This window comes from Vombatus ursinus, unplaced genomic scaffold (assembly GCF_900497805.2).
Source record: "Vombatus ursinus unplaced genomic scaffold, bare-nosed wombat genome assembly UNPS02014820.1, whole genome shotgun sequence".
Taxonomy (NCBI): domain Eukaryota; kingdom Metazoa; phylum Chordata; class Mammalia; order Diprotodontia; family Vombatidae; genus Vombatus; species Vombatus ursinus.
In genome coordinates, this window is record NW_020954598.1 from 23,198,655 (window position 1) to 23,226,255 (window position 27,601).

At 49.4% G+C, this 27,601-nt stretch overlaps 1 protein-coding gene across 2 annotated transcripts in view; it reads right to left on the minus strand.

Annotated features, from left to right (window-relative positions):
* GNAI2 (G protein subunit alpha i2) overlaps positions 1 to 27,303 on the minus strand; it is a 99,857-nt gene extending 72,554 nt beyond the window's left edge. For both annotated transcript variants that reach the window (XM_027836854.1, XM_027836855.1), the window contains exon 1: positions 27,171 to 27,303. In XM_027836854.1, the coding sequence (XP_027692655.1) occupies positions 27,171 to 27,288 (118 nt within the window). In that variant the 5' untranslated portion in view covers positions 27,289 to 27,303. The remainder of the gene's footprint in view (positions 1 to 27,170) is intronic.
* Positions 27,304 to 27,601: the final 298 nt, after the last annotated feature.

Genomic DNA, 27,601 nt, shown 5'->3' on the forward strand with positions numbered 1-27,601 from the left:
AGCTATCTATAGTCACATGAAAAAATGCTCTAAATCTCTAATGATTAGAGAAATGTAAATCAAAATAACTCTGAGGTACCACACCATATCTGTCAGATTGGCTAATATGACAAAACAGGAAAATGATAAATGCTGGAGAAGATGTGGGAAAATTGGAACACCAATACATTGTTGGTGAAGTTGTAAACTGATCCAACCATTCTGGAGAGCAATTTGGAACTATGCCCAAAGGGCTATAAAAACGTGCATACCCTTTGACCCAGCAATACCACTTCTAGGTCTGTATCCTAAAGAGATCATAAAAGGACCCACATGTACAAAAATATTTATAGCAGCTCTTTTAGTGGTGGCAAAGAATTGGAAATTGAGGGAACGCCCATCAGTTGAGGAATGGCTGAACAAGTTGTGGTATATGAACGTAATGGAATACTATTGTCCCAAAAGAAATGATGAGCAGGCAGACTTCAGAAAAACATGGAAAGACTCAAATTAAATGATGCTGAGTGAAGTGAGCAGAACCAGAACACTGTACACAGTAATAGCCACACTGTGTGATGACTAATTTTGAGGGACTCATCTCCTCTCAGCAATGCAAGCATCCAAGACAACTCCAAAGGACTCATGATGAAAAATGCTGTCCACATTCAGAAAAAGAACTATGGAGTCTGAATGCAGATTGAAGCACATTATTTGATCTCTCTTTTTTTTTTTCTTTTTCTTTTTTTGGTTTGTTTCTTCTTTCTCATGGTTCCTCCCATTGGTTCTAATTCTTCTTTACAACATGACTAATGTGAAAATGTTTAATATGAACGCATATGTAGAGTCTATATCAGATTGCATGCCATCTTGGGGAGGGGGGAGGGAAGAAAGTTTAGAACTCAAAATCTTATGGAAGTGAGTGTTGAAAACTAAAAATAAATTAATTTAAAAAAAATTGTTCTTCGACGACATCTTGCATCATACTCCACAATACCTTAAAAATGGATACATGACCTTACTATGAAACATTATACCTTAAAAACAATTAGAAGAGAATCAGAGCCCAAACCTCCCACAGCTATGAGTAGAGATGTATTCTAAACTGAACAAGGGATAGAAGTGTTAACTGTACAGAAGATAAAATGGCTCATTTTGATTCTATGAAATGGAAAAGCTTCTGCACAATCAAAATGAATGCATCTAGGTTCAAAAGGGAAGTGGTCAAATGGACAAAGAGCTTTGTATCAAATTTCTCAGATAAGAATTTAGTATCCAAGACAACTAGCAGATAAGCCACCATGTCATTCCCCAATAGATAAGCAGTCAAATAATATGACCAGATCTCAAAAGAAGAAATGCAAACTATGAATAAGCATATGAAAGAATACTCCAAATCACTAATAATAAAGAGAAAGACACATCAAAACAGGACAGAAGTTTCACTCTGACTCCAGCAAAGATGACAAAAGATGGGAATAGCCAATGTTGGTGGGGATGTGGGAAGATGGTGGTGGTGCCCCACGGTTGTTGGTAAAGTTGTGGATCAGTACAACCATCTTGGAAGGCAGTTTTAATTTTGCAAATAAAGTGACTAAAATGTAAATATCTTTTGACCCAGAGATTCCAGTATTAGTTGTACACTTCAAGGAGGTCACAGATAAGAACAAAGTCCACATTATACACCAAAATATAGCAGCACTTTTTGTGGTAGTACAACTACAATGTAAATGGAAAGAACAGTCATAAAACAACCGCAAGTGAACATTGCAGAATAACAGAGAACAAGCCAGGCCCCAAAGAAGACACAGGAGAGGGCTCCTCCCTCCTTTGTAGAAATGGGAAGTTCAAGGGTGGGGAAGATTTACTGCATCTATTGTCAGACTATTCTGATGTATTGATGATATTTGGTTCTCTTCCTTTTTCTTTAAAAACTATTCTTTGTGACATGGGCTAGCTCCCGAGCAGGGGGAGAAATTGAGAAGCAATCAAAACAAAAGATAGCACCAAAATTTTATTTTAAAAAAAATTTCTCCCAGCTGTAACATTCTTTGTTTTATGTTCCAAGGTCCTTTTCATTTCTGATGGTCTCAGAGGCCGTGGTCTGTCCCACTTCTGACATTCCCCGAGTTGTTTCTGAACTTTGGATAATTGTTAGAAAGGGAACAGCTTGATAAACAAATAGATTTCTCCGGGTCAAGTCCCCATTTCTATTGTCTACCCCAATCATTTGCTTGTTTAAACTGAAGCCTCCTTCATTTATGATGCCCCCAGAGAGACAGCAGCTAAATTTGACCACAGCATTGGGTAGGCAGGAGCCTACACTTACTCAATTATTTCCAAGGAAGGAAGCCACCTCCCAGGAAGTACCAGGGTCCCACCTCACCTAACAAAGGTGAATCCTTCACAGAATTATAACCAGGACTCAAGAATCAGCCAAGGGCTCTGCTCCACCCAGAGATGTTGGCCCAGGTTACAGAGCTCACCTAGGAGGGGCTTTTGCAGTCAAATTTTCCCATTTGTTTGTTTCTCTGTCTCTCTCAGCAGGAACCTTCCCTGACTTTTTGAGACTGGGATTGAGATTAGAAATCTGTCAAAGCTGGGGCATAAGTGGCCAGTCTGAAGGGAAGGCTGGACCTGTAGGTTGGGGAGGGAGAACAGGATACCTGAAAATAGGCCAATTAGTCAGAAGACTTACTTTAGTTCAAGCTCTTCTAGGAACTTGTAGACTTGAGGTAAGTCCTTTTTTCCTTTCTCTAGACCTCAATTTCCAGCTCTGTAAAATGAAGTCCCTGGACTAGTTAATTTCTAAAGATTGCTCCTACTTGCATCTTCTTTAGTTTGAATTTAGTTACCTGTAAAGGAAATGTCTGTAGGCTAATGGGGAGAATGGGGGTGGGGTGGGGTCTCTCCAGGGTCTAAGCCCTCTGGCTGCCCCCATCACACCTCAGGCTTCCCGGGGCCCCTCTGAGACCAGTGGAAGGAAGCAATCAGCCTCCCTAATCAGCTTGCCTGGGGCTAAGCTGGGCAGCTCAACCCAAGGCCCTTAACCCAGAAAGCCCAAGGCCTAAAGTTGCCCTTTCCATTGCTCAGACAAGGGGCCTTAATGAATTCCCAATATAACTCTCTGGCACCCTGTCAAAGGAAATGGGGCCACCATTTCCGAATATTCATCACTTCATACTCAAGAAATCACAGTGATGATGAGGGCCCCGTGCATTGTTCCACACAACTGTTGGTGGGGAGCTTCCTGCCTTCAGTTCAAGGCCATTAATTGACATTGTTTTGTTTGTGTCTGTTTCTCTGGTTCCTTCACAGCGAAAGGAAGTAGACACTGTCCTGGAAGGGAGCTCCCCAACTGGGCCCTGGCAGAAAAACTAGGATCCTCCAATGCCCCAACACAACAGGAACAACTACTCACATTTGTGTGTATAGTGTTTTCAGTTGTACAAACAATACAACTCTATGAAGCAAGTGGTGTATTACCTCATTATACAGATGAGGAAACTGAGGCCCAGAGAGGTGACATGACTGGCCTAAGGTCCTGAGGCTAGGTGATATCAGGCCTGAGATCTACAGGCAGCGAGTGGCACTCATCTCTAAGATCCTGGGCAAGTCACACAATCTGCCTCAGTTTCCTCATCTGTAAAATGGAGATAATAATAGCACCTACCTCCCAAGGGTTGCTGTGAGGATAAAATGAGATATTTGTAAAGTGCTTAGCAAAACTTAAGGTGCTCTATAAATATGAGCTATTAATATTACTATCATTTTTAGAATTATTAATTATCCAGATCTTCCTTGGGCTGGGTGTGGAGGCAGGCTCTGACCATTCCTATGGGGCTTTGCAACACTCTCTGTCACTGACAACACTCATTCTGGGGGACAGGAATAAGGAAGGAGAGACCCAGTGGCTCCCTTTAGGGCAGGGGCACCCAACACAGACCCTTCCTGGCAGGATCTCAGCATTTTCTATAACTTAGACCTCTTCCCTAGAAATGGCTGGACCGAAAAAGGGGTAAAGAATGGGGCTTCCAAATGCTCAGGGTAAGGAATGTTCTTCTCTATCCAACAGAAGAGGGCAGAACGTGCCCCCTCCTCTAGAATCTGAAAGCCCCACCCCCTAAACAGAACTATATACACATCTAGCAATCTCCTCTGTTTCCAAGCCAGCCTCCTCTTGGCGGCTTTACTTCCTGTGAGGGGCAGGTGGGCAGGCAGCCATCAGGCCTCCTTGGAGAAATGGGGCAGCCAGAGCTGGGAGTTTCCAGTTGCTACGACATCCTCAGAGACAAAAATCAAGTGCCAGGGAGAGAAAGCCTAACCTGAGAGGCCCGAGGCCTACTCTGAGGCAGTGGAGCGGGAACCCAGCAGGGCCCAGTACAATGAGTGGTGACTCACTCCAGCCTACAGGGCCACCTTGGTTGACTTGCTCTACCTAGCTGGTCACTAGAGGAGGAATTAGGGAGGCTGATGGTTCCTTTCCACTGCGCCAAATAGGGCTCTGAGAAGCCTGGAGGTATGATAGTGATGGCACACAGAGGCTTAGACTGTAGGATCCCCACCCCGCCACCCCCACCAAATCAAGGTTTCAGTCACAGAAAGAGGATTGGGCTGCTATCCCCTGTTCGTTTTCCCCCCTTATTTTCAGAAGAATCCCTCAATACGGGGCATTTATGGAGCCTGAAGGTGCCAGCCTGCTTTATGGTATTAGCTACTGCAGAGTATATTAAGCTGGTGTGGTTCCTTCTCAACCCAATGACATCAAAGGCAAAGGGAGTATTCAGGGAAGGAAGCAAAGGGAAGGTCAGTTTCCAAATATCCAAAGTGAGGAGGTTGGTTGGACTAGACCACCTTGAAGGGCCCCCCCCAACTTAAAACCTTATGCTCATATGAGAGAGACCAATAATAGAGCAGGACAATCAAAATGGAGAAAGGAGAAGCTCAATGAGCAGCAGAGGCAGATGTCTGGAAAGCCAGGACCCAATGTTATCAGTCCTCTACCATGTGCTTTGCCCAGCCAAGACTGCGGGCAGGAATAGAACAAATTCTTCATTCCACTGGGCCAAGAAAGCCTGGTGTGGGAGTAGGTGTTTAAGAAACATGGAATTGACTAGAAGATAAATGATTAATAAAGGTTAATTCATATTGGGGGACTGACTTGAAGAAAAATGACCAAGAGGGATGCATGCCAGAGTGGGTGAGTGGCCTTAGACTGGGTCTAGTAGGCTCCTTCCCAGCAAAGAGACAACCTATTCCTCTGCCCCATTTTGTGATTTCAACGATCTTTCAATTTCTGTGGACTACTACTAAAGTGATTTTCCTTAAGTGCAGATCTGACTTCCTCATTTCCCTCCTCAATAAACTCCAATGGCTCCCTATTACCTTTAGGCACAAATACAAGTTGCTCTATTTAATTTTTAAAGGGGCAGCTTGGGTGGCACACTGGATAAAGTGCTGTGCCTGGCATCAAGAAGACTCATCTTCCTGAGTTCAAATCTGGCCTCAGATACTTTAGCAGCTAACTGTGTGACCCTGGGCAAGTCACAGAACCCTGTTTGCCTCAGTTTCCTCATTTATAAAATAAGTTGGAGAAGGAAATGGCAAACCACTCCAGTATCTTTGCCAAGAAAACTCCAAATGGGGTCATGAAGAGTCTGAAAATGACTGAATTTAGCTTTTAAAGCTCTTAATAACCTGGCCCCAACCTAGCTTTCCCACATTACTATACATTATTCTCCTTTCTTGGACTCTATAGTCTAGCCAAACTGGCCTTGTTGTTCTTTACAAAGTATACTCCAGCCCCCATCTATGAGCCCCAATGCTTGCAGTGTACCCACCTTATCTCTGTCTCTTAAAATCACTTATTTCCATCAAAATTTTGCTCAAGAGATATCTTCAAAATATATCCTTTTCTGAACCATCCTCCCCAATGCTAATGTCCTCCTTACAAAAAATTTAATAAAAACACACACTCGTATTCCCAGTGTTTCCCCCAAAAGAATGATGGGTTCCTGAGGGCAGGAACTTTTTCTCTTTGTCTTTGAATCCCTAGTGTAGCAGCCAATGAATAAAGGCTTATGGAGTGATCAGTCTCTCCTCTTCCCCAGAACACAGTGTCCGGGAGGGTTTGTGTCTTTGATCTTGGTGGGAGGGTAAGAGGCTGGCTCAGAGAAGGAGTGGACTCTTAGAGGACAATAGTCTTGAAATCCTGGCTGGCCCACCCCCCTTCCCATTCTTTCTTCCCCTTTTGGGTGCCTTCGCTCTCCAGCGCCTTCCTTATTTTCCCTTCCTGAACCCATCACGTGTGAGCTCACAGCCCTCCACAGTGCTAGGTGTCATTTCATTTCCTCATTAAAAGCAGGCTCTGGCTCCCTGGGCTTCAAAGGCCCTTAGAACAGAGACATCAGGGACAATCTGGTGCAGTGGGGTCAAACTCCAAAAAGGAACAGGGCCCACTAAATCAGACATAAGGATCCTGCGGGCACATATTGACCTGTGGTCCCAATCTGGCCTTGTATTTGACACATCTGCTCTAATCCAAATCTGTAATCTTAGAAAGAGGGAAACTGATGGTCCAAGGGTGGGTAGAGGGGAAAGAAGAGACCAGCCCAAGGTCACACAGCGAATGAAGGACAGAACTACAACTGGAGGCCCCTGATTCTTAGGCTTTTTTCTGCCACCCTTAGGTATGAGGCCTAGCACAGGTCAACGGCAGCATCCGTCAAGTGGCCTGGATCTGCAATGTTTGGAATCAGTGTCCGCGTTTTTCTGCTCCTCTTCTTGGGGCAGTGGAAAAGAAATCCGGATTGGAGTCAGGAAACTTAAGCTTGAGTATGAGTTCTCCTGCTGATGAGCTGTGTGGGCATGGCCAGCCACTAAGCCTCAGTCTCCTGCTCTGTAAAATGAACTATTCCTAGCAGTACCTCTTATGGCAGCAAAGAACTGAATACAAACGTAGATGTCTGCTGAGTGGAGAGTAACTAACCAAACTGAGGTTTTGGTATGTGCCCGTAATGGATGATTAATAGGCCAGATGAAACAAGGGATACAAAGAATGCAGACCCAGGACAACGAGACACAATGACTATAACGTAAACAGAAAGAAAGACAAAACAAATGCAGTTAAACACTGGGTAATTACAAGGACCCGTCTTGACCCCAGAGAAGGGCACCTCTGTTTCTTCTCAGAGGTGGGGACCTATGGGTGTGGAATACTGCATGTATAACAGACATTATTTATGGATTGATCTGTTTTCTGGAACTTATTTTTTTCAAGTTTGTTGAACGTATTTGTTATTTTTGTGAAAATCTGTTAGAAGGACAGTCTTGGAGGAAGTAGAGGAGGGATATATTCTGCAATGTAAAAACAAAAGCTATCAATAAAAATGAAGTTCTAAAAATCTTATTGTGATAGAGAAATGGGAGATGCGATTACTCAGAATAACTTGGAACAACAAGTAATTTGTCTCTATCCCCAGTGCCTGGCAGAACACAGCAGGCGCTTAATAAATGGTGATTATGATGATTATGCCCAGCCCTGTTCACTTCTGGAGGTCAGGGAAGGTACGCACACTTTTTCCCCACTCATCTCTGTCTCTCAGCATCAGCCCCACTCTCTAAGCTGAGACTATGTTGTTCAAAACCACTGGCCAACCCTGCCCCGGAAGCAACAGCACAAGAGTTTAGTAAGAAAAAGGAAACCTCTCTGGGGGCCCAGGAGCCCCAATGAAAAGCAGCCCAAGCCTGCACACCTGCAGCAAGGGTTGGGACCAGCTTTAGGACAGAGCAACACCACACTGGGGCAAGCAGGTCCCAAAGGCCTGGCTGGCGTCTGGGCAGTGAAGACAATTTAGGAACACTGGGTTGCTTCCTGTGAGGGGCATTCTAAGTAGCAGCAGGAACTGGGGGCAGAGTGGGAGGTGCCACCGGGGATATTCTGGCCCCTGAAAGTGTGTCCCAGGAAGCCACAGGTCCTAGCAGTCATCACCGTGGTGACCAGGGTTCAGTCAAAGCCACTAGAACCTCAGAGGGGAGCATGGTACATGGTAGCTCAGTGGATGAGAAGTCAGAAGACCTGGGTTCAAATCCCAGTTTCATACCTATGTGACCTTGGACAAGTCATTGCCTCTAATCTGAGCCTTAGTTTCCTCACCGGAAAAAATGAGATGGTAGAGCTAAGCACTCTCATTTCTAAAATCCTACCTGGACCCTGGGTGCCTGTGGAAAGGGCCTGGGCCCAGTTATGTCCAAGCAGCTGCCAGGCCCAGCTAAGCCTAAAGGGGAACCAGGAAGCTCCTGGCTCCCAGCAGTCTGCCCCTTGTGGGCTTCTTCTTCTGCTACAGCTTTTCAGTGGGGATCCACCACAGACGGTGTGACAAAGGAGAGTGCGCACTGAACTGGGAATCAGGAGGCCGGGTGCAGAACCGCTCATTCACCATGTGATCCGGGGCCCTTCAGCTCCTGTTCAGAGCTGAGCTCAGTTCATGCATCTGTACAATGGGAGCAAAATACTTAGGCTGCCTGTATCACAGGGCTGCTGTGAGTGAGGCTCCAGGGAGACGTGAGCAATGGCATCAAATGTCTGGGACATCCTTGCCAGTCTAATGTGCTTAGAGATCAGTTACTTCTGACACCTCCTCTCCGTGCCCATTAAGGTCACTCACTCGAACTTAAGACAGACAGTCTCCACTGACGGAGGGAGAGAGATTCCACACCAGGAGCTCCATCACAGGTCCAGACAGCAAATTTTTTCTTTTTTTAAATAATCTCAGAGAATTGTTGTGGGGATAGGCCTTTGTAAACCTTAAAAAAGTAATAGAAATTTGCATATGCATATAAAAATCCTGACTCATATATAAACACAAGCTATTATTATTCCTGGGCTCTCCATACTTCTAAGAATTATCTGGTGATCTCACCCTCTCCATCCTTCTCCCCTCAGTTCCAAGAGCAGGGAACAGGGCATGGACTGCTTAGTCAAGGGGGCCTCCCAGCTTAGCCTGCCTTACCCCCAGGAGGCCAAAGCAACTCCACGCTGTGTGACCTCGGAAGGAAGGAAGGAGGAATGTGAGGGTTCCTGGGAAACGTCCAGAGAGCAGAGCTCAGGAGCTCCAGGCAGGTGGGCAGGTTGGTCAGGGCCAATGGCAGCATGGCTTCAAGCTGGTGCCAGTCACTAGGAACACTTCTGAGCCAGAAAAGAGAACTTACGGTGCCAATAGGGTCTGGCTGCTCCCACCCCCCAATACCTCAGGATCTCTGGGGGCACCAGGCAGAAAGTGGGAATGGAGGCAAGTCATGGGGGACAGAAGAATCACGAATCCAGGCCTCAGCTTCAGCCGACAATGAAGGCAGGATACAGAATTACACTCAAAATATCTGGGTGAAGGCCAAGTGACTGATTTTACAGATGGGGAAACAGAGGCCTATGGCCTGGAAGTGACTTGAGATCCCACACGGGGAGGCAGTGCCAGAGACAGAACTAGGAAGCCAGGTGCCCTTCCTGCCTCAGTCCAGGGAAGCTTGCAATGAAGAAAGCCCAGCTCAAATGCCATTCTCAGCAATTCAGTCCATGCCAGCTTGGGCTTTGGAGCCTCATCCAATAATCTAAACACTCTGCTGGTCTTGGGCCTGGAGAAGCGTGGGGTGGGAGGAGGAGCTGCTGGGATCCCATCTGTTAGCAGGGTTTTCATGGGCTGGCCTTCAGTCAGCCAGGGCAGGGGGGAGGGACCAAGGCCCAGATGCAGCAAGCAGGCGAGGTGGCTAGAGGCCTCTGGCTGCCTTCTGCCAACTCACTTGCCATCCATTACCCCTCCCCACAGGATCCCATCTTCCCCGGGCACACAGGAAAGGGGTGTCCCAGAGCAGCTCCAGCCACCTGCCCACACTGAGTGAAGGCCTTCTCAAGGCTTCAGAAAGGGGGAAGGCAAAAGTCGTGCCCAATGCCAGGCACCACAAGAGAGTCTTTGTCGTCTCCCTGTTTGTCGAGGCTCCTGCTGACCAGGAGACGAGAGAGCCAGACCACAGCTGGGTGATCTCTGCCCCCGACTAACGCAAATGAACTGGGGATTTAAGGATACCTTCATCAGCTCACCAAGCATGTGGAAGAGGAGGATGACAACGGGGCTGAGAACCAGCAGACGTGTATCTACATGTATCTACATCTAGACTGATGCATGCCTTTTTACAAATCTGTGACCTCCTCTGGGCCTCAGTTTCCTCTGCTATAAATCAAGGGGGTTGAACCAAATGATTTCTAAGGCCCTTTCCAGCTCTAATGGTTTATGGATAAAGATTCCAGCATTCTTTACTAATCCCACGTGCACCCAGGCCTGTGCTGGAAGAGAAGGCAGAGATACCAGAGTCTTCACAGGGCCCATACAGAAAGGAAGGCAGGAGGCCAAAATGTAAATTCTGAAACAATTATGGCATATTTAATTGACCTAGTATAAAGCATTAAATACAAGAGTCAGAGGAGAGAGAGGACACTGTGGGCTACTATAGTCAGGGAAGGCTTCCTGGCAGAGGCCTGGAGTTAGGAGTGGCTGACATTTAGATGGTGCCTTAAGGCTTACAAAGTACTGCATGTTCACTACCATAGTTGAGCTTCCTAACAACCCAGGGAGGCAGATCACACAGGGCATCACTACACTCATCTTCAGGACATCCATGGCCACACAGCTGTCCAGAGCCAGAGGCCATGAACCCTAAGAAGTAGGGCCAGGAGGAATTCAGAAGCATTCAAGGGGGCTTCTCTGAACTGATGCAGTGAACTGGGCAGAACCAGAGACCACATTTAAGGCTACAGTGTGGAAATGGGTATACTGCCACTCTCACCCCCCTCCATGAAGCTGAATGCCATGGAATGAGAGCGGCCTAGAAACACAGACCTCCCCCTCTTCTGTGCAGAGGCAGGTAACTGAGGGTGTGGAATATTATTACAAATACTGTCAGACTCATGATGCAGAGAGATTGGCTTTGTTGAACTGGTTTTTTCCATTTTTTTTTTTGTTTTTTTGCTTTTTTACAAAAAAAGAGGGGCGGGGGAGAAATGTTCAGAAATGAAGGTAATATAAAAACAAAAGACATTAATAACCAGTATTTTTAAGAGTCAGAGATGTATTTCAAAAGCCGGTTTCTCCAGTCTCAAGCCCAGTATTTTTTGTACTACACCACAATGCCATAGCTTTAACTAAGGCAGAGGATGAAAAGAGTGCAGTATATAGGGAGGTGGGGAAGAGAGGGAAGGGAAAGGAAAAGAAGGGGAGGGGAGGGGCCTGTATCCATCCAGACAGGACGACAGGAGGAGAATCTGACTCATTCAGCCATGGAAGCTGCTAAGAGGCACATTCTGGAGGGAGAAAGGAGCTTAGAGATCATTAAAGTACAACCTCCCCAGGGCCCCCCTCATCTTACAGATGGGAAACCTGAAGCCCAGAGAGAAGGGGACTTACCTGTTATAGCAGGGTCTGAACCAGAACCCAGGTCTCATTTCTAGCCCAAGAAAGAAAATTATCCTTTACTAAGTGCCCCCCTCCAAGATGGGGGGGGTTGACAAAGCCTCTTAAACATTTTGCCTTCAATCATGGTCAGATTACACCCCCTTGCTAGGAGGCCTCAAAAAGAAACTGATCCCAGGGCCACCTCTCCTGGGACTTGTCAGGCTCCAGCTATTGCTGTCCTTGCATGAAGGCTTCTCAGAATGGTTCCCTTCCTCCTACATGCGAGACCTGCTGCTCTCAGCACAATAGAAACATGGGGGAATGGGGAATCACTCAGACTGAATCAGAGACCAAGGACCAGGGCTGGGATCAACCTCCCAGTAAGAGCAGCAGCTGAAGTCCAGCCGAGCTGGGGAATATGCAGAGAGTGGCCCTGGGGATGGGGGGAGGGGGAGAAGAGAAGCTCTGGGACCAAGATCCAGAAGTCCAAAGTGAAGCAGTGGGGCCAAGGACTCCTTGGACCTGCTGAACACACTTATTGTGTGTCCCTGACCAAGTCACTTCTCTCCTGAGTCTCAGTTTCCTAATCTTTAAAATGCAGGTAATATCGGAATACTGCAAACCTCAGAGGATTATTAGAAGGCAAGCACTTTGTAAACCTTAAAATCTACAGACGTGGGAATTATTATTATTGCTATTGTTGTTTGTCCAGGAAGGATCCTGGCTGGGCCCCAGCAGCCCCAGGCACATCTTCCCACCCCTGCTCACAAAGCCCAAGCAGACAAAGACGGCTGGCATGCCCGTCTTCCCCCCTTCTTTAGCCTCCCCTCCCTGAAAAGGGAGGCCAGACAGTGAAGAGGCTTCCCTGTAGACAAAGCCCTATTAAGGGGGAGGGGAAGAAAGGCTTCTTTCTGGCCAAGCATCTCAATGCCTGTTGCTAGCCTGGACCCATTCAAGTTCTAATGAGCTGGCTACCCAGGGAGAGAGAGGAGGAGGGAGGGGTGCCTGGGCCCAGGCCTGGCTTTCTGTTTAAGGGGACAGCACCCATTCGAGGAGTCAGACTTGCTGTTCCAGGGGCCACGCACTGAGGCCGGGATGCATCCTATGACTACTCTGCCCATCTGGGTCAGTGGGAAGGACGAGTGGTATTCTGGAGGTCCTTCCCAGACATATTTCACAGCAACTAAAATGCGACCTAAATATAGGCATGTTGAACACCCAGGGCCTTCCCAAGCCCAATAGGCACCTCACCCATTAACATACCTACCAAGGCACTCCTGTTTAGTACCAATCTGGCTCATCCCTATGCCACCCCAGCCCCCAGTGCCCAGGATCCTTCCATCTTTCCCTAACATAGTCTGGGCGCACTTTCAGGACTCAAATGCCAGACAGGCATCTTACTGCACTGGAAGAGGACCCAGGTCTCAACCCCCAGTTCTGCCCTTTGCCAACTTTAGCCAAGTTACTTCCCCTCCAGATTCCCAGCTCCGGCTTTGGCCCCTGAAACCCCGTGATTCTACTGATAAAACCACATAAGCCTGGGGAAGTTCCTTGCTCTCCTAGGCCCTCAGCTTCCTCATCTGTAAATCACTAGGGCTAGAGTGAATAATCTCTCAGGTCCCCTAGGGCAGGGTCACTCCTGCTCCGGCCCTATCTCTCTGGCCCAGCTAGTAGTCACTCCACTCCAGGGCCCAAGGTCTCTAGAGAAAAGGAGCTGGGTTGCCTTCTGAGTTTACAAATGGCCCTTGACAAATTTATTGGCAAATATCACTGGGAAAAAAATCAGGCTGGCAATGGCACAGCATGTTTATAGCCCACTTAGGGCATCATTACAGCCAGTAATTCTGCTTCCATGGCACCATTTCCCCAGATAACAGGGTGGGCGGCTCCCACTTGAGGGCCAGCCTCTTCCAAGGATCCCCAGCTCTCCCTGGTGAGCAAAGCAGCAGCATCCTGAACCCAATATGCCAGAGCTGGCACCAGCCCCCAGCCCATAGCCCCACAGGCCCAGGCCCCATTTCTAGGGAAGAGATGGGCAGCCTGCCGTTATCAATTCTCATCTTAAACCTCCAATCTATGACCACAGGATCCAAGTTACAGTGTGTTAGAGATCATCTAATAAATCCTTCATTTTACAGAGAAAGAAAATGAGACCCACCAGGGGTAAGTAACTTGATTAAGGTCATATAGACAGTAAATAACTGAAGTAAATAATGAAGGGTGGTCGTTTAATCCAGCCTACACCCTACACAGACATAGGAATCCCGCCATAAGAGACACCCGCGATGCAGGAGAAAGGGCACTGAGGCATGGGTTTCAACCCTGGCTCTGCCACTTACTAGAACCTGTATGACTCTGGACACGTCACTCTCCTCCCACATTATCTTTATGGCTCCTTCCAGCACTAAAGCCGACAACAGGGGAAGTAAAAACCCATAAATAATCCTGATACAAGAAAGAGTACAAAGGAGTCAAGTCAAATGCTAGGAGACTTGTGAAGGTGAGATCACTATCCGGTGGCCATCCTTCAAGGCCCTTCTCAAGGCTCACCCTTCCCAGGAAGCCCCCTGGGCCTCCACACTACACAGAGCCTTGGTCCTGCCCAGTAGTTCCTAAGTCCATACATTACAGTAAGCTCTCTCAAGAGATCTTGTTTTTAGTTCTGCGGGTTTGGGGGGATAAGGAAGGAAAATGGGGGGATCTTGTCTAGTCTTGTCATTCCAGTTCAGTGTCTCAGGCGGGGTCTTCTTTCTTATACAACTCCTAACCTCATATATACCATACCCCTGTCTCTTCCACACTAGAGCCCTGTGGGCATAATGGGAAAAAGGGAATTACAATCTGCTTTGAGAGTTACTACCTGTTGTGACCTTAGCCAAAACTTCTCTGGGCCTCAGTTTCCTACTCTGTAAGGCTAAAACTTCAATAATTTATCTAGGAGTTTGAGAAGCAGCCTGGGTTGGTGGTACAGGTCCAGGCCCGAACCCTATTTGCACATATGGGGGCCTCACCAGACTTGTGGAATTAGGAGCTGGAGAGGGACTAGTGTGGCCATGCTGTCTAGTATAAAGTGTGGCAGTGGGGTCTCTTCCAGTCTCTCTAAGCCTTGGGAATTTGGTGGGTGGAGAGGGGGGCCCAACAGGTGCCAGGCCGGGGAGATAGCTTGGGTTGTACTCAGCAGGAGTGGGAGTTTGCCAACTCCTTTTCTAGACTCTTCTCCTCACCTCACTGTGTCACCCTGGGTAAGTCCCTTTCCTTCTCTCAGTTTCACCCTGAGGGGGCTAGACTAGGCCTCTCTAAGGGCCTTGAGAACTGTTTTATTTTTAGAACCTGGAAAGTTAAGAGATGGAGGGGACCCCAGAGACCACTGAAAAGTACAAACCCTCATTTTACAGATGAGGAAGCTGAAACCCAGAGACAACATCACTTACTACAGGTCACACAACTAGTCAGGAGGTAAAGGATGGAGAGGGGTCAACCCCAGGGCCTCTCCTGCCTCCAGATTCGGTATTCTTTCTACTACTACCCTATTATTCAGGCCCTCCCAGCTGTGATCTCAGGGACCCTCAGAAGCCCAGGATCAGGAGGACAAGCTGTGGTCTGAGCAGAAACATTCACCATTCTGGACCTTCTGTGAGCAGGGTCCTTTGGTTCCTACCGGGGATATAAGACGAAACAAGACAAAATCCCCAAACTCAGGGACCCATCTCCCCAGCTAGTTCCCCAGTGAAAAGGAGCCGCCTTCCAGTTTCAAGACAGCTCAGCCCTTTCTTCTCTTTCCTGCCTCAGGCTGCAAAGGCGGACAAAGAGGAAAGGAGCAGAAGCCCGCCAGGGGCTAAGCAACTTACACTCCTCTCCCTTCCCCCAGCCAAAGCTACCCACAGAGAAGAAAAACACACAGTAGGGTCAGAAGTACCCCCCTCCACAACCAAACAACAGCCTAAGGCTCTTCTCCTCCCCCAAAGGCAGAGGGCCCCAGCAACCAGGTTGAGGTTATTGAAATGCAAACTAGCAGGCACAGCCAGCCAGGGTTACATTTGCATCTTCATTACTACAATCCCTCCCCACCCAGGGGAGAGAAAAGCGGCCTCTCGACTCCAAGGCCCACGGATTTCAGGGGTCAAGTACTGATCCCAAGGGGCCAGATAAATCCAGAGGTCAGCGCCAAAGGACAGCTTCCAGAAGGGTCCTGGCTCTTCCCTTCATCTTAACTCCATCATCATCATCATCATCATCACCATTATCACCATCACAACAACTAACATTTATGAAATACCTACTATGTACCAGGCGCTTTACAGATATTAACACATTTGATCCTCACAATGACCTTGGGAGGTAAGTGCTATTATTATTATCCCCATTTAACAGATGAGGAAACTGAGGCAAGCAGTAGTGAATGATTACGTGTCTATGAGCAGGGTTCTCATCACTAGTGAGTGAATAGATGAACACTAGTAACTGTCAGGTTGGATTTGAACTCATGTCTTTCTGACTCCAGGTCCAGTACTCTATCCTGGAGCCACCTTGCTGCCTTCAGAAGTGGGGTGGGAGCCCGAGCAAGCAGAAAAGCCACCATGCCTCTTCAGACACTGTTAAAAGATCGGGGTTCTCTACCTCCTCCTCTACCACCAATTTATGGGGTGACCCCAAGCTTTGCCCTCCAAAGAGAGATTGGGCTATGAGGCAATGTGGTATAATGGAAAGAGTGCCATGTCTGGAGTAAAAGGATCTGGGTTCAAGTCTCAGCATTGACACTTACTACCTCTGTGTGACTCTGGGCAAGGCTCTCAACCTTTCTGAGCCTCAGTTTCCTCATCTGTAAAGTAAAGAAGATGGGACAAGATGATCTCTCAGCCCCTTCCAGCTCTAAATCTACCATGCTAAAATCTCTAACTCTCCCAACTCTGTCATCCTAAAGTCCCTTTCGGGCTGACATTCTATATTGAAGGTCTCTTCAAGCTTAGACTGGAAGTCTGAGACTCTAAGTCTAGTGGCAGAAGATACACTACTTCCTGTGCTTCATCAACAAACATGTAGTAAGATGCTACATGTACCCATCTCCATTCCTCCTCCTTCTCCCCCTCCTCCTCCTCCTCCCCCCCCACTTGGCAGGGTCAAGTCAAGTAAATCAATTCAACACACATTCAAAAAGTGCCTACTGTGTGCACTGCCTGTCAGTAGGTTCAGGTAGGAGAGGCAGAGTTGGAGGGCATGGGCACCCTTCCACAGAAGCTGCCTGGCACTGCCAACTCAATTTTCTTCTAGAAGGATTCACTTTGCCAATGCGGAGGGCCATAGCCCTGGCCCTCCACTCCCTTCTTCAATCAATCAATTAAAAAACATTTATGAAGCACCAAAGCACCTGCTCAGATGAACCCTAAGAGGCCTCCAGGATATAAAGACAAGGTAATAATAACAGCTAACATTTGTGTGGTCCTCTTAGGTTTGCAAAGCACATATACGTTTTTGTATATATGTGTGTATGTATATATGGGTACACACACACACACACACACACATACACACACACCCCTCAGTTGGCACAACAATCCTGTGACTGTTATCTTCACTTTACAGATGAGAAAACTGAGGCAGGTGGCAGTTAAGGGACCTGCCCAGAGGACACACAGTTAGATAATGTCAGAAACATTATCTTCCTGACTCCCAGTTCAGCTCTCTACGTACTAGGGTCCCTACCTACTAGGTTTATCGAGGAGGAACGACATGGTGAGACATGTGGTTTAGGAAAATCACTTGGGCTGCATGGAAGATAGAGAGAAGCAGTGAGGCCCTAGTGGGCAGAGAGAAAGGAGGACTGTATCCCTGACACTGTGGCCCCACCATCTGCGTGACCTCGGACAAGTCACTTCCCCATTCTAGGTGGCATTTGGTTCCCTCCTCTCTGGAATGTGGTGGTTGAACTACAAGGTCCCTTCCAGCTCTAAATCCTATGAAGGCAGATGAATACTTTGGGGGAGGGGGCAGCACCTTTCTCCCACAAGCTGACTGAATCCTGGGGGAGGGGGAGCCCCCAATACTCAGTGGGGCTGAGTTAGCCCTGACAAGGGATTCTGGGAATATCAGCCCTTCAGCTTGAGCAGAGAAATCACAGAGAAGGGTCCTGGAGAAAAGTGAAGGAAGGCTGTGAAACTGAGCCACTTTTCAGGCCCAGGCCTGGGCTTTTCTAACTCTCCTCCTCTCCAAATGTTCGGGACCCAAAGGCCTTTCCCGCCTTCATCTAAAAATAACTCAGGGCACTGGGTGAACAGGGGATGATAAAGGAAGTCCACAAGACTGGAGCTGGAAGACTAGAACAATCCCAGGCAGATGGGGGAGAAAGGGAAAGAGAAGCGGGGAGGGCTGTGTGTCCTGCTGCAGAAACCATAATCCTTCCAGACTATCACATCTTTGGTTACCTTCCCTTCCCCCCTATTTCCCAGTGTCCCCCCACCCCACGCCCTCCCCTTCTGCTGATTCAAGACGGGGAGAGTGATGGGGATGGTGCCAGGGGTCAGTAGCCCCAGAGAGTGGCACTGATGCCTAGAAAGCAGAGCTTGCTTGTAGGATGTCCACAGGATTCTGAGCCCGAAGGGCCCTTTGAGATTCTCCATGCTCAATCCCTACATTCTATCAAAGAGGAACCTTAAGAAGGGAAGGAATTTACTTATGGTCAGCCGGCTTGTAAACAGCACTTGGGATCTGAACCCCAGGGCTAACTCCAAATCCAGGCCAAGAGACTCCCTTCCCACATTATCTCATTCTGTCTTCCCAACGATCCAGTGAGGGAGTTGGCCAGTGGTGCTCCTCATTTTAGATAGTGTCTGTAAAATAGTTGAGTGATTTGCCCAGGTCACTGTGGCAGTATCAGGGCCAAGACTTTAATCCAGGCCTCCCGATAACAAATCCAGCACTCTCTCCATCGTGCTCAGGAAGGGAGACAGAAAAATGGGCAGGACCGAGGCAGACCCAAGGATCACAGCTTCTGGGACCATGAACTCCCACCCCACCTACATAACCCTAAATCTGGCATATCACCACCCTCCATGGCACTCTATCACTGATTGACCCAGAGACACATTTGGCACAGGGCTCCCCACACACAGTGAGCACTACTTAGGAATGGCTGATGATGAGATGAACTCACATTTCTACAGAGCTTTGAGGTTTATGAGCCACTTTTCTCACACCGTCCCCATTTACAAATGAGGATACTCAGAAGCTCACAGAGATTAAGTTACTTGCCCCCTGTCATACAACTAGTAAGTGATGGAGTGAGTCTCTTGCCCTGCAGACGGTCTCCCACCAAAATCAAACCAGCAGCAAAATGGAGTGGACAAAGAACTGGATTTGAAATCTGATGATCTGCGTTCAAAGTGCGTTCGTTCCCATTCTAAATCCTATGTTTTTAGGACTTTTGATTCCTACACCCATGTACACCCAGAGAACAACTTTCCAAATCGAACCAGCCCAGATCTCCTCTCCCACAAACTTGGCATCCAAATAGAGGAGGGTTAAACTCCACACCAAGACGGATGGTGTACACCCTCTGGGCTCTTAGCACCAGAAGCCTGAGTCCATCTCCTCCCACAGCAGCTGTCTCTGGGAATCACTGCCCTGAGCCCCCAAGCCAGGAGAAAGCCAGGGCAAGGGCTGGACAGGATTTTCTGGGCCCTAAGGATGGCTTTGAGCAAGGATTCCTGAGAAAGCAACTGCTGCGGTTGAATGAGCACTGACTTTGGAGCTAGAGTACCTGGTTCAAATTCAGATTCTGCTATTTTCATTGTAACCTTGGCCAAGTGACTTAATGTCTTTGGGCTCCAGCTCTAAAACGAGGGCATTGGGGTAGATGGTCTTTAGGTCTCTTTCCAGCTGTAAATCTCACAATTCGTTTGAACTGATGAAGAAGCTGGGCTCTCCCTGGACCTTCACAAGTAGATTTCTGTCCCTCTATTGGAACCACACCAAGTATGGACCTGGACTCCTGCAGTCATTTTAGGTGGGAGCTGTGGGCTTTGAGAAAACTTGTTAGTCCACAGGCAAAGCAGCAGAAACCGAGGTGAGGAGATAGCCAGACTCATGCGTGCCAGCCTACCAGGCACTTCCTAAAAATGGACACTGGAATGGCATTCTATTCAAGCAACATTATTAGCTACAGACCCTGCACACCAACTTCACCCAACTGAGCCTATTGTTTTGGAGGCTGGCTGCTCGCCAAAAGAGCTTCACAAAATTAAAAGAGTTAAAAAAAAAAAACCCATGGAGCCAACAATGAACAAAGATGTCTTTCCCATCCTGGCTAATTCTTCAGAGAGCTATTAGAGTGCTTAGCTTGCTCTGGCACAATGCACGTCAATAATAAACCGCCATGATTATAGGAGGGCCCATTATTGTCACACAAATCTCAAATGTGCCCAATACAAAGGGATGCCGAGGCCAAGCCAGTGCCCTTGAGTTTATGGTGAGACAAGAGAGGACTGCTCTCTGGGCACAACTATGCAGATGGCATCTGGGCCTGTTTCAGGGGCTGCCTCATCTGAGTTAGTACCAGCACACCGGGTGACCCTAAGTATAACAGCTCAATTTTGATGGGCGTACCTGTCCCCTGGAAAATGGGAGGCAGGATTCGAACTCCCCTTTCTAGTGTGCTTTGAGGTTCACAGTGGGCATCTGCCCCTCCCCCACCTGTGTAATGGGGATACAATGGGGATAGAGGGGCCTGGCCCAGATACCTCCAAGAAAGTGTTTCTTACTGAGGGGGCCACTCTATTGGCAAGCCTGAGTAAGCAGGTGCAAGGAGATCTTCCTATTAAGCTTGGCTCACCTATCACAGCACAGACTTCACCCACATCTGTTCTGAGAGGAGTCCACCTGTGATTCACCCCATCCAGGGCAGCCCATAGCAGTAAAACCCAGACTGAAGCCCTTAATGCACAAGGGCATCACAAGAAGCAAATGCCCTCCATGGTATTCCAGTGACAGGGAACTGGCCTGTGGATGGCTCTCATACACACACACTACAGTTTGGCGCATGCCAGGCAAGGGTAAAAACTTCCCTCCCATCCTTCCACCCTGAACTCCCCAGCAGCAGGCCTGTGCTTTTGCAGAATTGGAGTGGCTGACCCTTCCAAGGCTGTCCCTTCCCTTTCTCATCCCTGGGGGGACACATGCCCCCTTCTAACTTCTGCCCCACCCCCACCCCAGCACCATTTTCACTCACTGGGTGATTGTTATGGTACAATCCCTGATTCAAAACATTAACCCTAACCTTGTTATACTATATTTCAATACTGGGCCCTAGACCAGTCAATACCCACCCTTAGGGAGGTTCAGGGCTGACCTTGAACCCAAGAAAAGGATTACTTCCTATGGTCCTGCTTGAGAACTCGGTGGGAATGGGGAAAAACAATCACTTTGATAATAATTTTCCAGGGAGCAGAAGTACATAATCACAGAGTCAGCCACACACAGTATCAAGGGTTGGAAGAGACCTTAGAACAAAGAACACAGAATGCCCAAAATCGAAGAGTTATTAGGGCATAGATTACCCACAGCCAGAAGAGAGCTTTCAGATCATCCAGCCATCTCCCTCATGTTATAGATTAGGAAACTGAGGGTTTACTCCAAGCCAGAGTAACAGCAAACCCAGAACCAGAAGAATCCAGATCTCCCCATTCCCAGTCAAATGGTCTTTCCATTGCACTATGGAAACCTCACCTCACTCCCTGGCCACCACTTCATCCTGCCCTGACCATCTCTCCTAGACTCCTCTGAGAGTCCTCCCAGTAACTTCTGGCTTCCTGGGAGGGAGGATACTAATGACTGATCCACCTGTGGCTTCCTTTCCTTTTCCCATACCTGGGGGACATGTGCCCCCTTCTGACTTCCAGCTATCAGCTAGACCTGTGGTACAGCCACTCCAATCAGCTCAGGCGAAGGTTTGCCTGAGAAGCCAGGAAGAGAGAAGAGGCTGTCCCAGTATGGGATGATAAAATCAAGTGCCTGCTGCCCTCCTGCCTCACCAGTGTCCAGCTCTGCCTGAAGGGCACACCTGGGCTTCCTGCCCATCACACACTTGGCCGCCAGGGGCCTGGCTTTCCCTTGACTTCTAGGTTCAGATGTGGGCAGATCTCTCTGTAATTTCCACTGAAATAAGGTTAGAGTTTTCAAAAATAATTTTGCTAGTGACTTAAGGGGAGGAAAAAACCAAGGGGCTCTCTGCTAGAATGCTCACTAGCTATGCAACTCTGGGCAAGTTCCTTTCCTTCTGTGGGCCTCAGTTTTCTCATCTGGTTAAAAAAAAAAAAAGACAAGGGAGAGAAGACCTAGGTGTTCCCTAAGGTCCCCTTCCACCTCTAAGGGAGGGGAGGGAGATAACATGTGTTTATTAAGCGCCTTCTACTTGCCAGGCACTGTGCTAAGAGATTATCTCATTTCACCTAAATCTATGATACTGTAATTAATAATAATAGCTCACATTTATACAGTTGTTACTATGTACCACTGTGCACTTCACAAACATCTTGTCTGATACTCTCAACAACCCCAGGAGGTATAGGGTCTTCATGACTCTATTTGGGGTTTTCTTGACAGAGATATTGGAGTGGTTTGCCACTTCCTTCTCCAGCTCATTTTATAGATGAGGAAACTGAGGCAGACAGAGATTAAGTGGCTTGACCAGGGTTACAGAGCTAGTGAGTGTCTGAGGTCACATTTGAACTCAGGTCTTCCAGACTCAAGGCCTGGGGCTCTATCCACTGAGCCACCTAGCTGATTACTCATGGCCCTCCAGGGTATCATCCTCCTTCCCCAATCAACAAATCCAAATTCTCCAAAGGGGAGGTACAGGCCTGTCCCAGAGCCCCCAGACTTCCCTTTCTTAAAGGCTGGCTGCTTTAGCTCAACAAGGCTCGGAAGGGGGGGGAACCTTAAGGATTTTGGCTAGGACTCTTCCATGATCCCATTTGTGTGTGTACTCCTCTCCAGCATCTTGGTGCCAGTTACTCATGTGTTTGCCTTGCACCAAATTAGACTATAAGCCCCTTGAGAGCAAAGGCTGTGCTATTTCATCTTTCTCTCCCAGGCAATGGGCACAGGGCCTTACAAAATACATGTTTACAGAAGGGAACACGCTGAGAACCCTGGGAAGGCTGCCTTCTCTTTTGCAAAGAGCACTAGCCTTGACGTCAGGAGTCCTGAACTCACTTTGGTGAGCTGTGAACGTCAGGGACCTCCACGGTAAAACAGGGTACTTCACCACACACCTAGGACCAGAGCATGGGTAGATTATGAGCACCTTGAGGACAGGGAACAGCATCTCCAACACCTGGTAGAGTGTCTACCATATAGGAGATTCTTAATAAATATTTGCTGAATTAAAGCACTTATTATTAAGCACTGAGAAAGAAAGTGAGGCATAGTGGCAAATACCCTAGCCTCAGGGCAGACCTGAGTTCTGATCCCAGAGATAACATTTACTAGCTGGGTGACCACAGACTTTAGACTCAGTTTCCTTATCAGTAAAACGGAGCTGATAATCCTTACACTAGCTACCTCACAGGGTTGCTGTAGGGAAAGTGCTTTGTAAACTTTAAAAGCACTAGAGGAATGATAGTTCTTACCAATGTGCCTGAAAAAAATGCCCCCATAGGAGGATCCATCAGAGAGGGTGCTCTGGACCCCAATGGCAGACACATAGGCTAGAGAGCGGCTGGCACTGCCAGGAAGAGAGGGAAAGAAAGGGATAAGGGTCACAGAAATGGATAAAGGAGAAAGCTGCGGGAAAGACTTCCCAGGACAGAGGATAGTTGAGCTCTGTGCTCTGCTCTTTTCCTTCCTCTGGGCTTCCCCCCCCCCCCCCCCCCAAACCAGTCAGGAGAAACTCAGAGTAAGATTCCCAGCCCCAGCCCTCCAACAATAAAATCTTTCAGTAGGGTAAGGGCGCTTCAGCCTTTGGAGAGCCAACATAGACATACAGGCAGATCCCTTCCATCAAAGCCACCTTAAAAACCAACTCCACAAATGACACTCTGGAGACATCAAGATCCAGCTCAAGTTTCTGCTAGCCTGGAGGTCACGTCCAAACCTGAGGGCCAAGCAGCTTTCAAAGACACTGGCTGCTAAGACCTCCCCACGCTGCCCCACACTCTGCTATCACATTCTCTGCTGCTTGCTTCCTCCTGCCAGCCAGGAAGCTGTTGCTCTCTCAGAAAACTCTGAGAACCCAAGAACCATAAAAGTATGCCTCTCTGCCCTAGCATACCCTGCTAGACACAAGACAGCACGTTAGGACAAGGGTAAAGCAGCACTGAGAGGCGGGTGGGAGGCACAGCTGGGCTCTGCAAGCCCTTCTCTTTCATTTAGTTGCCATCTTGAAAAAGTCTAGTCTTCCCAAAGTCTCCCTGGTCAGTCATTCTCTCTGAGAGTCACAGGTGATGGCCACGATCCTTAAACCCACAAGTCCAATGAATGGCTTTGCTGGAGGTTAGCATAAGGCTGTAATTACCCCAAAACTGATGCATGTGCCCAGAAATTAAATTACCACCTCTAATAGCACCTCTAATTAGTCATCATCCAGAAAAGAGGATGGGTGCCGCCAGCTTGCAGCTCTCCCATCTTCCCCTGTGAAAAACTGTCTCATTTTACAACCATCTGAAGGGGAGCCCAAAGCCATTTCTGGCTTCAAACTAGGGGAATAAGATATCTCAAGACTTCAGCACTATTTACACTTGAACAGCTGCTATTTAAAAAAAAATAGGAAGAAGAAAAAAAAATCCAGTTTATTCCTGCTTAAAAAATCTCAGAGGGGGCAGATCAGAAGGCAGCCCAGTCCAGCATTGTGGGCTCAGAATCTCCGAGTCAGGCAGTGCCCCTCTCCCCCTCCTAACCCTAGACCCTGCTGTCCCTACACTCTCTCGTTCTCAAAAAGGAAGGCCAGGCAAGGGCAATACCATTTGAGGGTGTAAAGGAGAATGGGGTCTCAAAGGGGAATGAAGTCGTTATGAAGAAAACAGCACTCCTTGCCAGGGAAAGCTTCAAGCTGAAACGTGGACAATAATTCACCTGCTACTTGGCTTGAGGTGAGCCCATGACAAGGGGAAGGACAAAGTGAATGTGGAGAAAGGCTTACACAGCTTGGGACCAGCCCACACAGAGCTTCCACCCACCTCTCAGGAACACAACCAGGCACAGGAAGCAGCTTCTAACTGTTCAGAGAGCTGTGCTGTGCTGTGCCCTGCCCTGCCCTCCCATAAACAGCTGGCCTCAGCCTTCCCCAGAGCACACACACAGTACTGGGTACATCAATTTCCTCCCCTCTCCACGTCAGAACATTTCATCAGTGATAAAAAACACCACACAAACCAAGAGATACAAGGTGGAGAATCCCTCCCCCATCCCCCACCCCATCTCGATTTTGCCCCACACAGGATCCTCAGAGGGTTTCCTAATGCCCAAGGCCTAGGCCTCCCTGGGTTCGGGCTATTTCCTTTCCACAGTTCCCAAGAGTCAGATGCCAGTCCCCCAGGATCACAAATTCGTCCAACCCCACCAGGGGTTTGTTTTCCTGGCCCTTCAGGCAAACCCCAGAGGAGTGGCCTAGGCTCGGCCCAGCCGCTTTGTTTTTCTCCCTCCGGGCTTCTTTTTTTTGGGGGATGGGGTGAGGATGGGGGAGGGGAGCGGTACCAGCTAGCACGGCACCACCAGACTTTCTTAACTCTAAGGTAAAGACTGGCCTTCCCCATCAGCTCCAGAGCCCCCCTGGAGCCCCGTGGGGCCTCGTTTATAGGACCCACCCTGCGCCAGCCCTGGGCATTCACTAGGACGCACAGCCGCCCGGGGCCCCGCGGGGCTCTCTCCCCAGTCACCCCGCCTGTCCCGCGGACTGTGAAAAGGGGAAGTCGAAGCTGCCTCCAGTTCCCGGACAGCAACATGTCCGTCCCTCCCCACCCCCTTCCCCTTCCCCCTGCGCCACCATTTTCCCCAGGGGCTGGAAGCAGATTAAAAAAAAAAAAGTCGAAATCCCCTTTTCCAAGGATTCAAACAAACTCCTCCGCCCCCTGGCCCAGGCACTTGGGGGGTGGCAGAGGGACGAGAACGCACCCTGGGGCGCCAGGAAGAGGCCCGGCCCCCCCCATCCCCCAGCTTAGAGGGAGGGGCGGGGGGGGGAGACACTTCGAAACTCCAAAGCTCAAAGTAAGCGGAACGAGGCCCGAGAGGCGGAGGCAGCCCCAGCCCCCAGCGGCCCGGCAGCTTCCCCCCTCCCCACCACCAAGAGGAACTTCTCTATTCCCCCCCTCAACACACACACACCCCGCCCTCCTCTCCAGTCCAGGGCGTTTCCGTAACCTGGGGAGGGGGGGTGTCGGAAAAAGCCTTTGATTCTCCCAGCTTTCCCTCCACCCTCCACCCCCCCCTTGGGAAATCCACCCACACTTCGCGCCCAGGAGGCAGCCACTCGGCTCTACATCTCTGCCCCAGGGGTGGGGTGGGGTTGGGTGGGGAGATAGCGGAAAGACCGGGCCGACAGCAGGCTGAACACTAGCAGGAGACACTAGGGGGTGGGGGGGGGGTGGGCCAGGCTAGATGCGAATGGTATTGGGGGGAGTGCAGTGTGACGTGGAAAGCCTGGTGATGGGGGGGTAAGTGAAACCTGAGGATAGGCAAAGGCCAGGTGGCCTAGGGTGGGGGGCGTCTCTTAAGGGGGCAAAAGGGAAGCCAGAAGGAGTCTGGAGAAGGAAGAAGGGGCTGGTAGGATTTCAAGGTGCCCAGGCTTAACGAGGTGGGGGGGCAGTTTAAGAAGAAGACCTCTCTCCCCCCTCAAAGGAGGGCAAAAAAAAAGTCTGAAGATATAAGGGTCATTTTGGGGAGCCTTGAGCAGGGTAACAAGGCTTCAGGAGCAGTGGACTGGAGATGGAGGGGTTCTGGAGGTCTAACGAGGAGGCCAGGGATTTGGGAAAAACTGGAGTGTAAAAATGGAATTTAGAGAGGTAACAGTGAAATTGGGGAACAGTAGGAGAGAATGGGGATGCGGTGGAGGTAGAGATGGAGAGTAGGTTTGAGACTGCAGAAAGGAAAGCACTCGTTTCGGAGGGCCTTATAAGGCTTGGGGGTACTAGGGTTTAGGGGTGTAAATAGGGAGATAAGGATTGGGGCCAGAAATGAGTTTAAGTGTGGATAAGGATGCCAGGGGTTTGCCGATAGAGATAGGGGTTCAGCGCGGTTTGGGCTAAAGATGGTGGGATACTGGAGGTTTGGGGTATAAATGAGGGAGGGATACTAGGATTTGGGGGTGGAGCTGGACGCCAGGGTTTGGGGACTTGGGTTGAGAATACTGGTAGGAGATGCACCACAGGTATGAGGGCAGGTCGGGGTTTGGCAGGTTTTTGGGGGGAGGTAATAAGCAATAAGGGGTGGAGGTTTTGAGGGACTAGAGTATGGGGTCACCATTGGCTTGGGAACCCAAGAGTTTCAGGGGCTCCAAGGTGGGGTACATGGGATGACAAGGTGGGCTTGGGGACCCCACGGAGTGGGAGAGCAGACCTCCGACAATCAATAAACACTGATTAGCGTCTACTACGTGCTAGGCAGCGGGCTAAGCAGAGCCGGGGGACCGTGCCCGCCCTCGGGGAGCTTGGAGGATGTGGGGGCGCGGGGCTGGCGGGCGCGGGGCGCAGGGGGTCGTGGACGAGGCGGGGTGGGGGGGCGCCGGGGGCGGGCCCAGGACCCATCCGGGGATCAGGCCCGCAGCCTCACCGAGGAGCAGCAGCTTCACCTCCCGCGCCGCCTTCTCGCCGTCCTCCCGCAGGTTCTTGTCGATCATCTTCGAGCGCTCGGCCGCCGCCTTGTCCTCGGCGCTCACGGTGCACCCCATCCCGCCGGCCCGGCCCAGCCTGGCCCCGGCCCGGCCCCGTACCGTTCCGTCCCGCCTCCGCGCGCTCTGCCCGGACCCGGCGGACCGCGCTCGTGTGGGGAGCTCCCAGCAACTGCGGGCGGCGCCGGCTCCTCAGCAGCGGCCGCGACGGCGGGGCGGGGTGGGGCTGGGCGGGAGCTGGCCCGGAGGCGGGGATTGGCCTGGGGGCGGGTCCAGAGCGCGGGACAAGAGGCGGAGATTGGATTGAGGAATGAGTGAGGTAAATCGGAGGCGGGGAAGGAGCGGAAGGGACGATCGCAGGTGGGGATTGGCT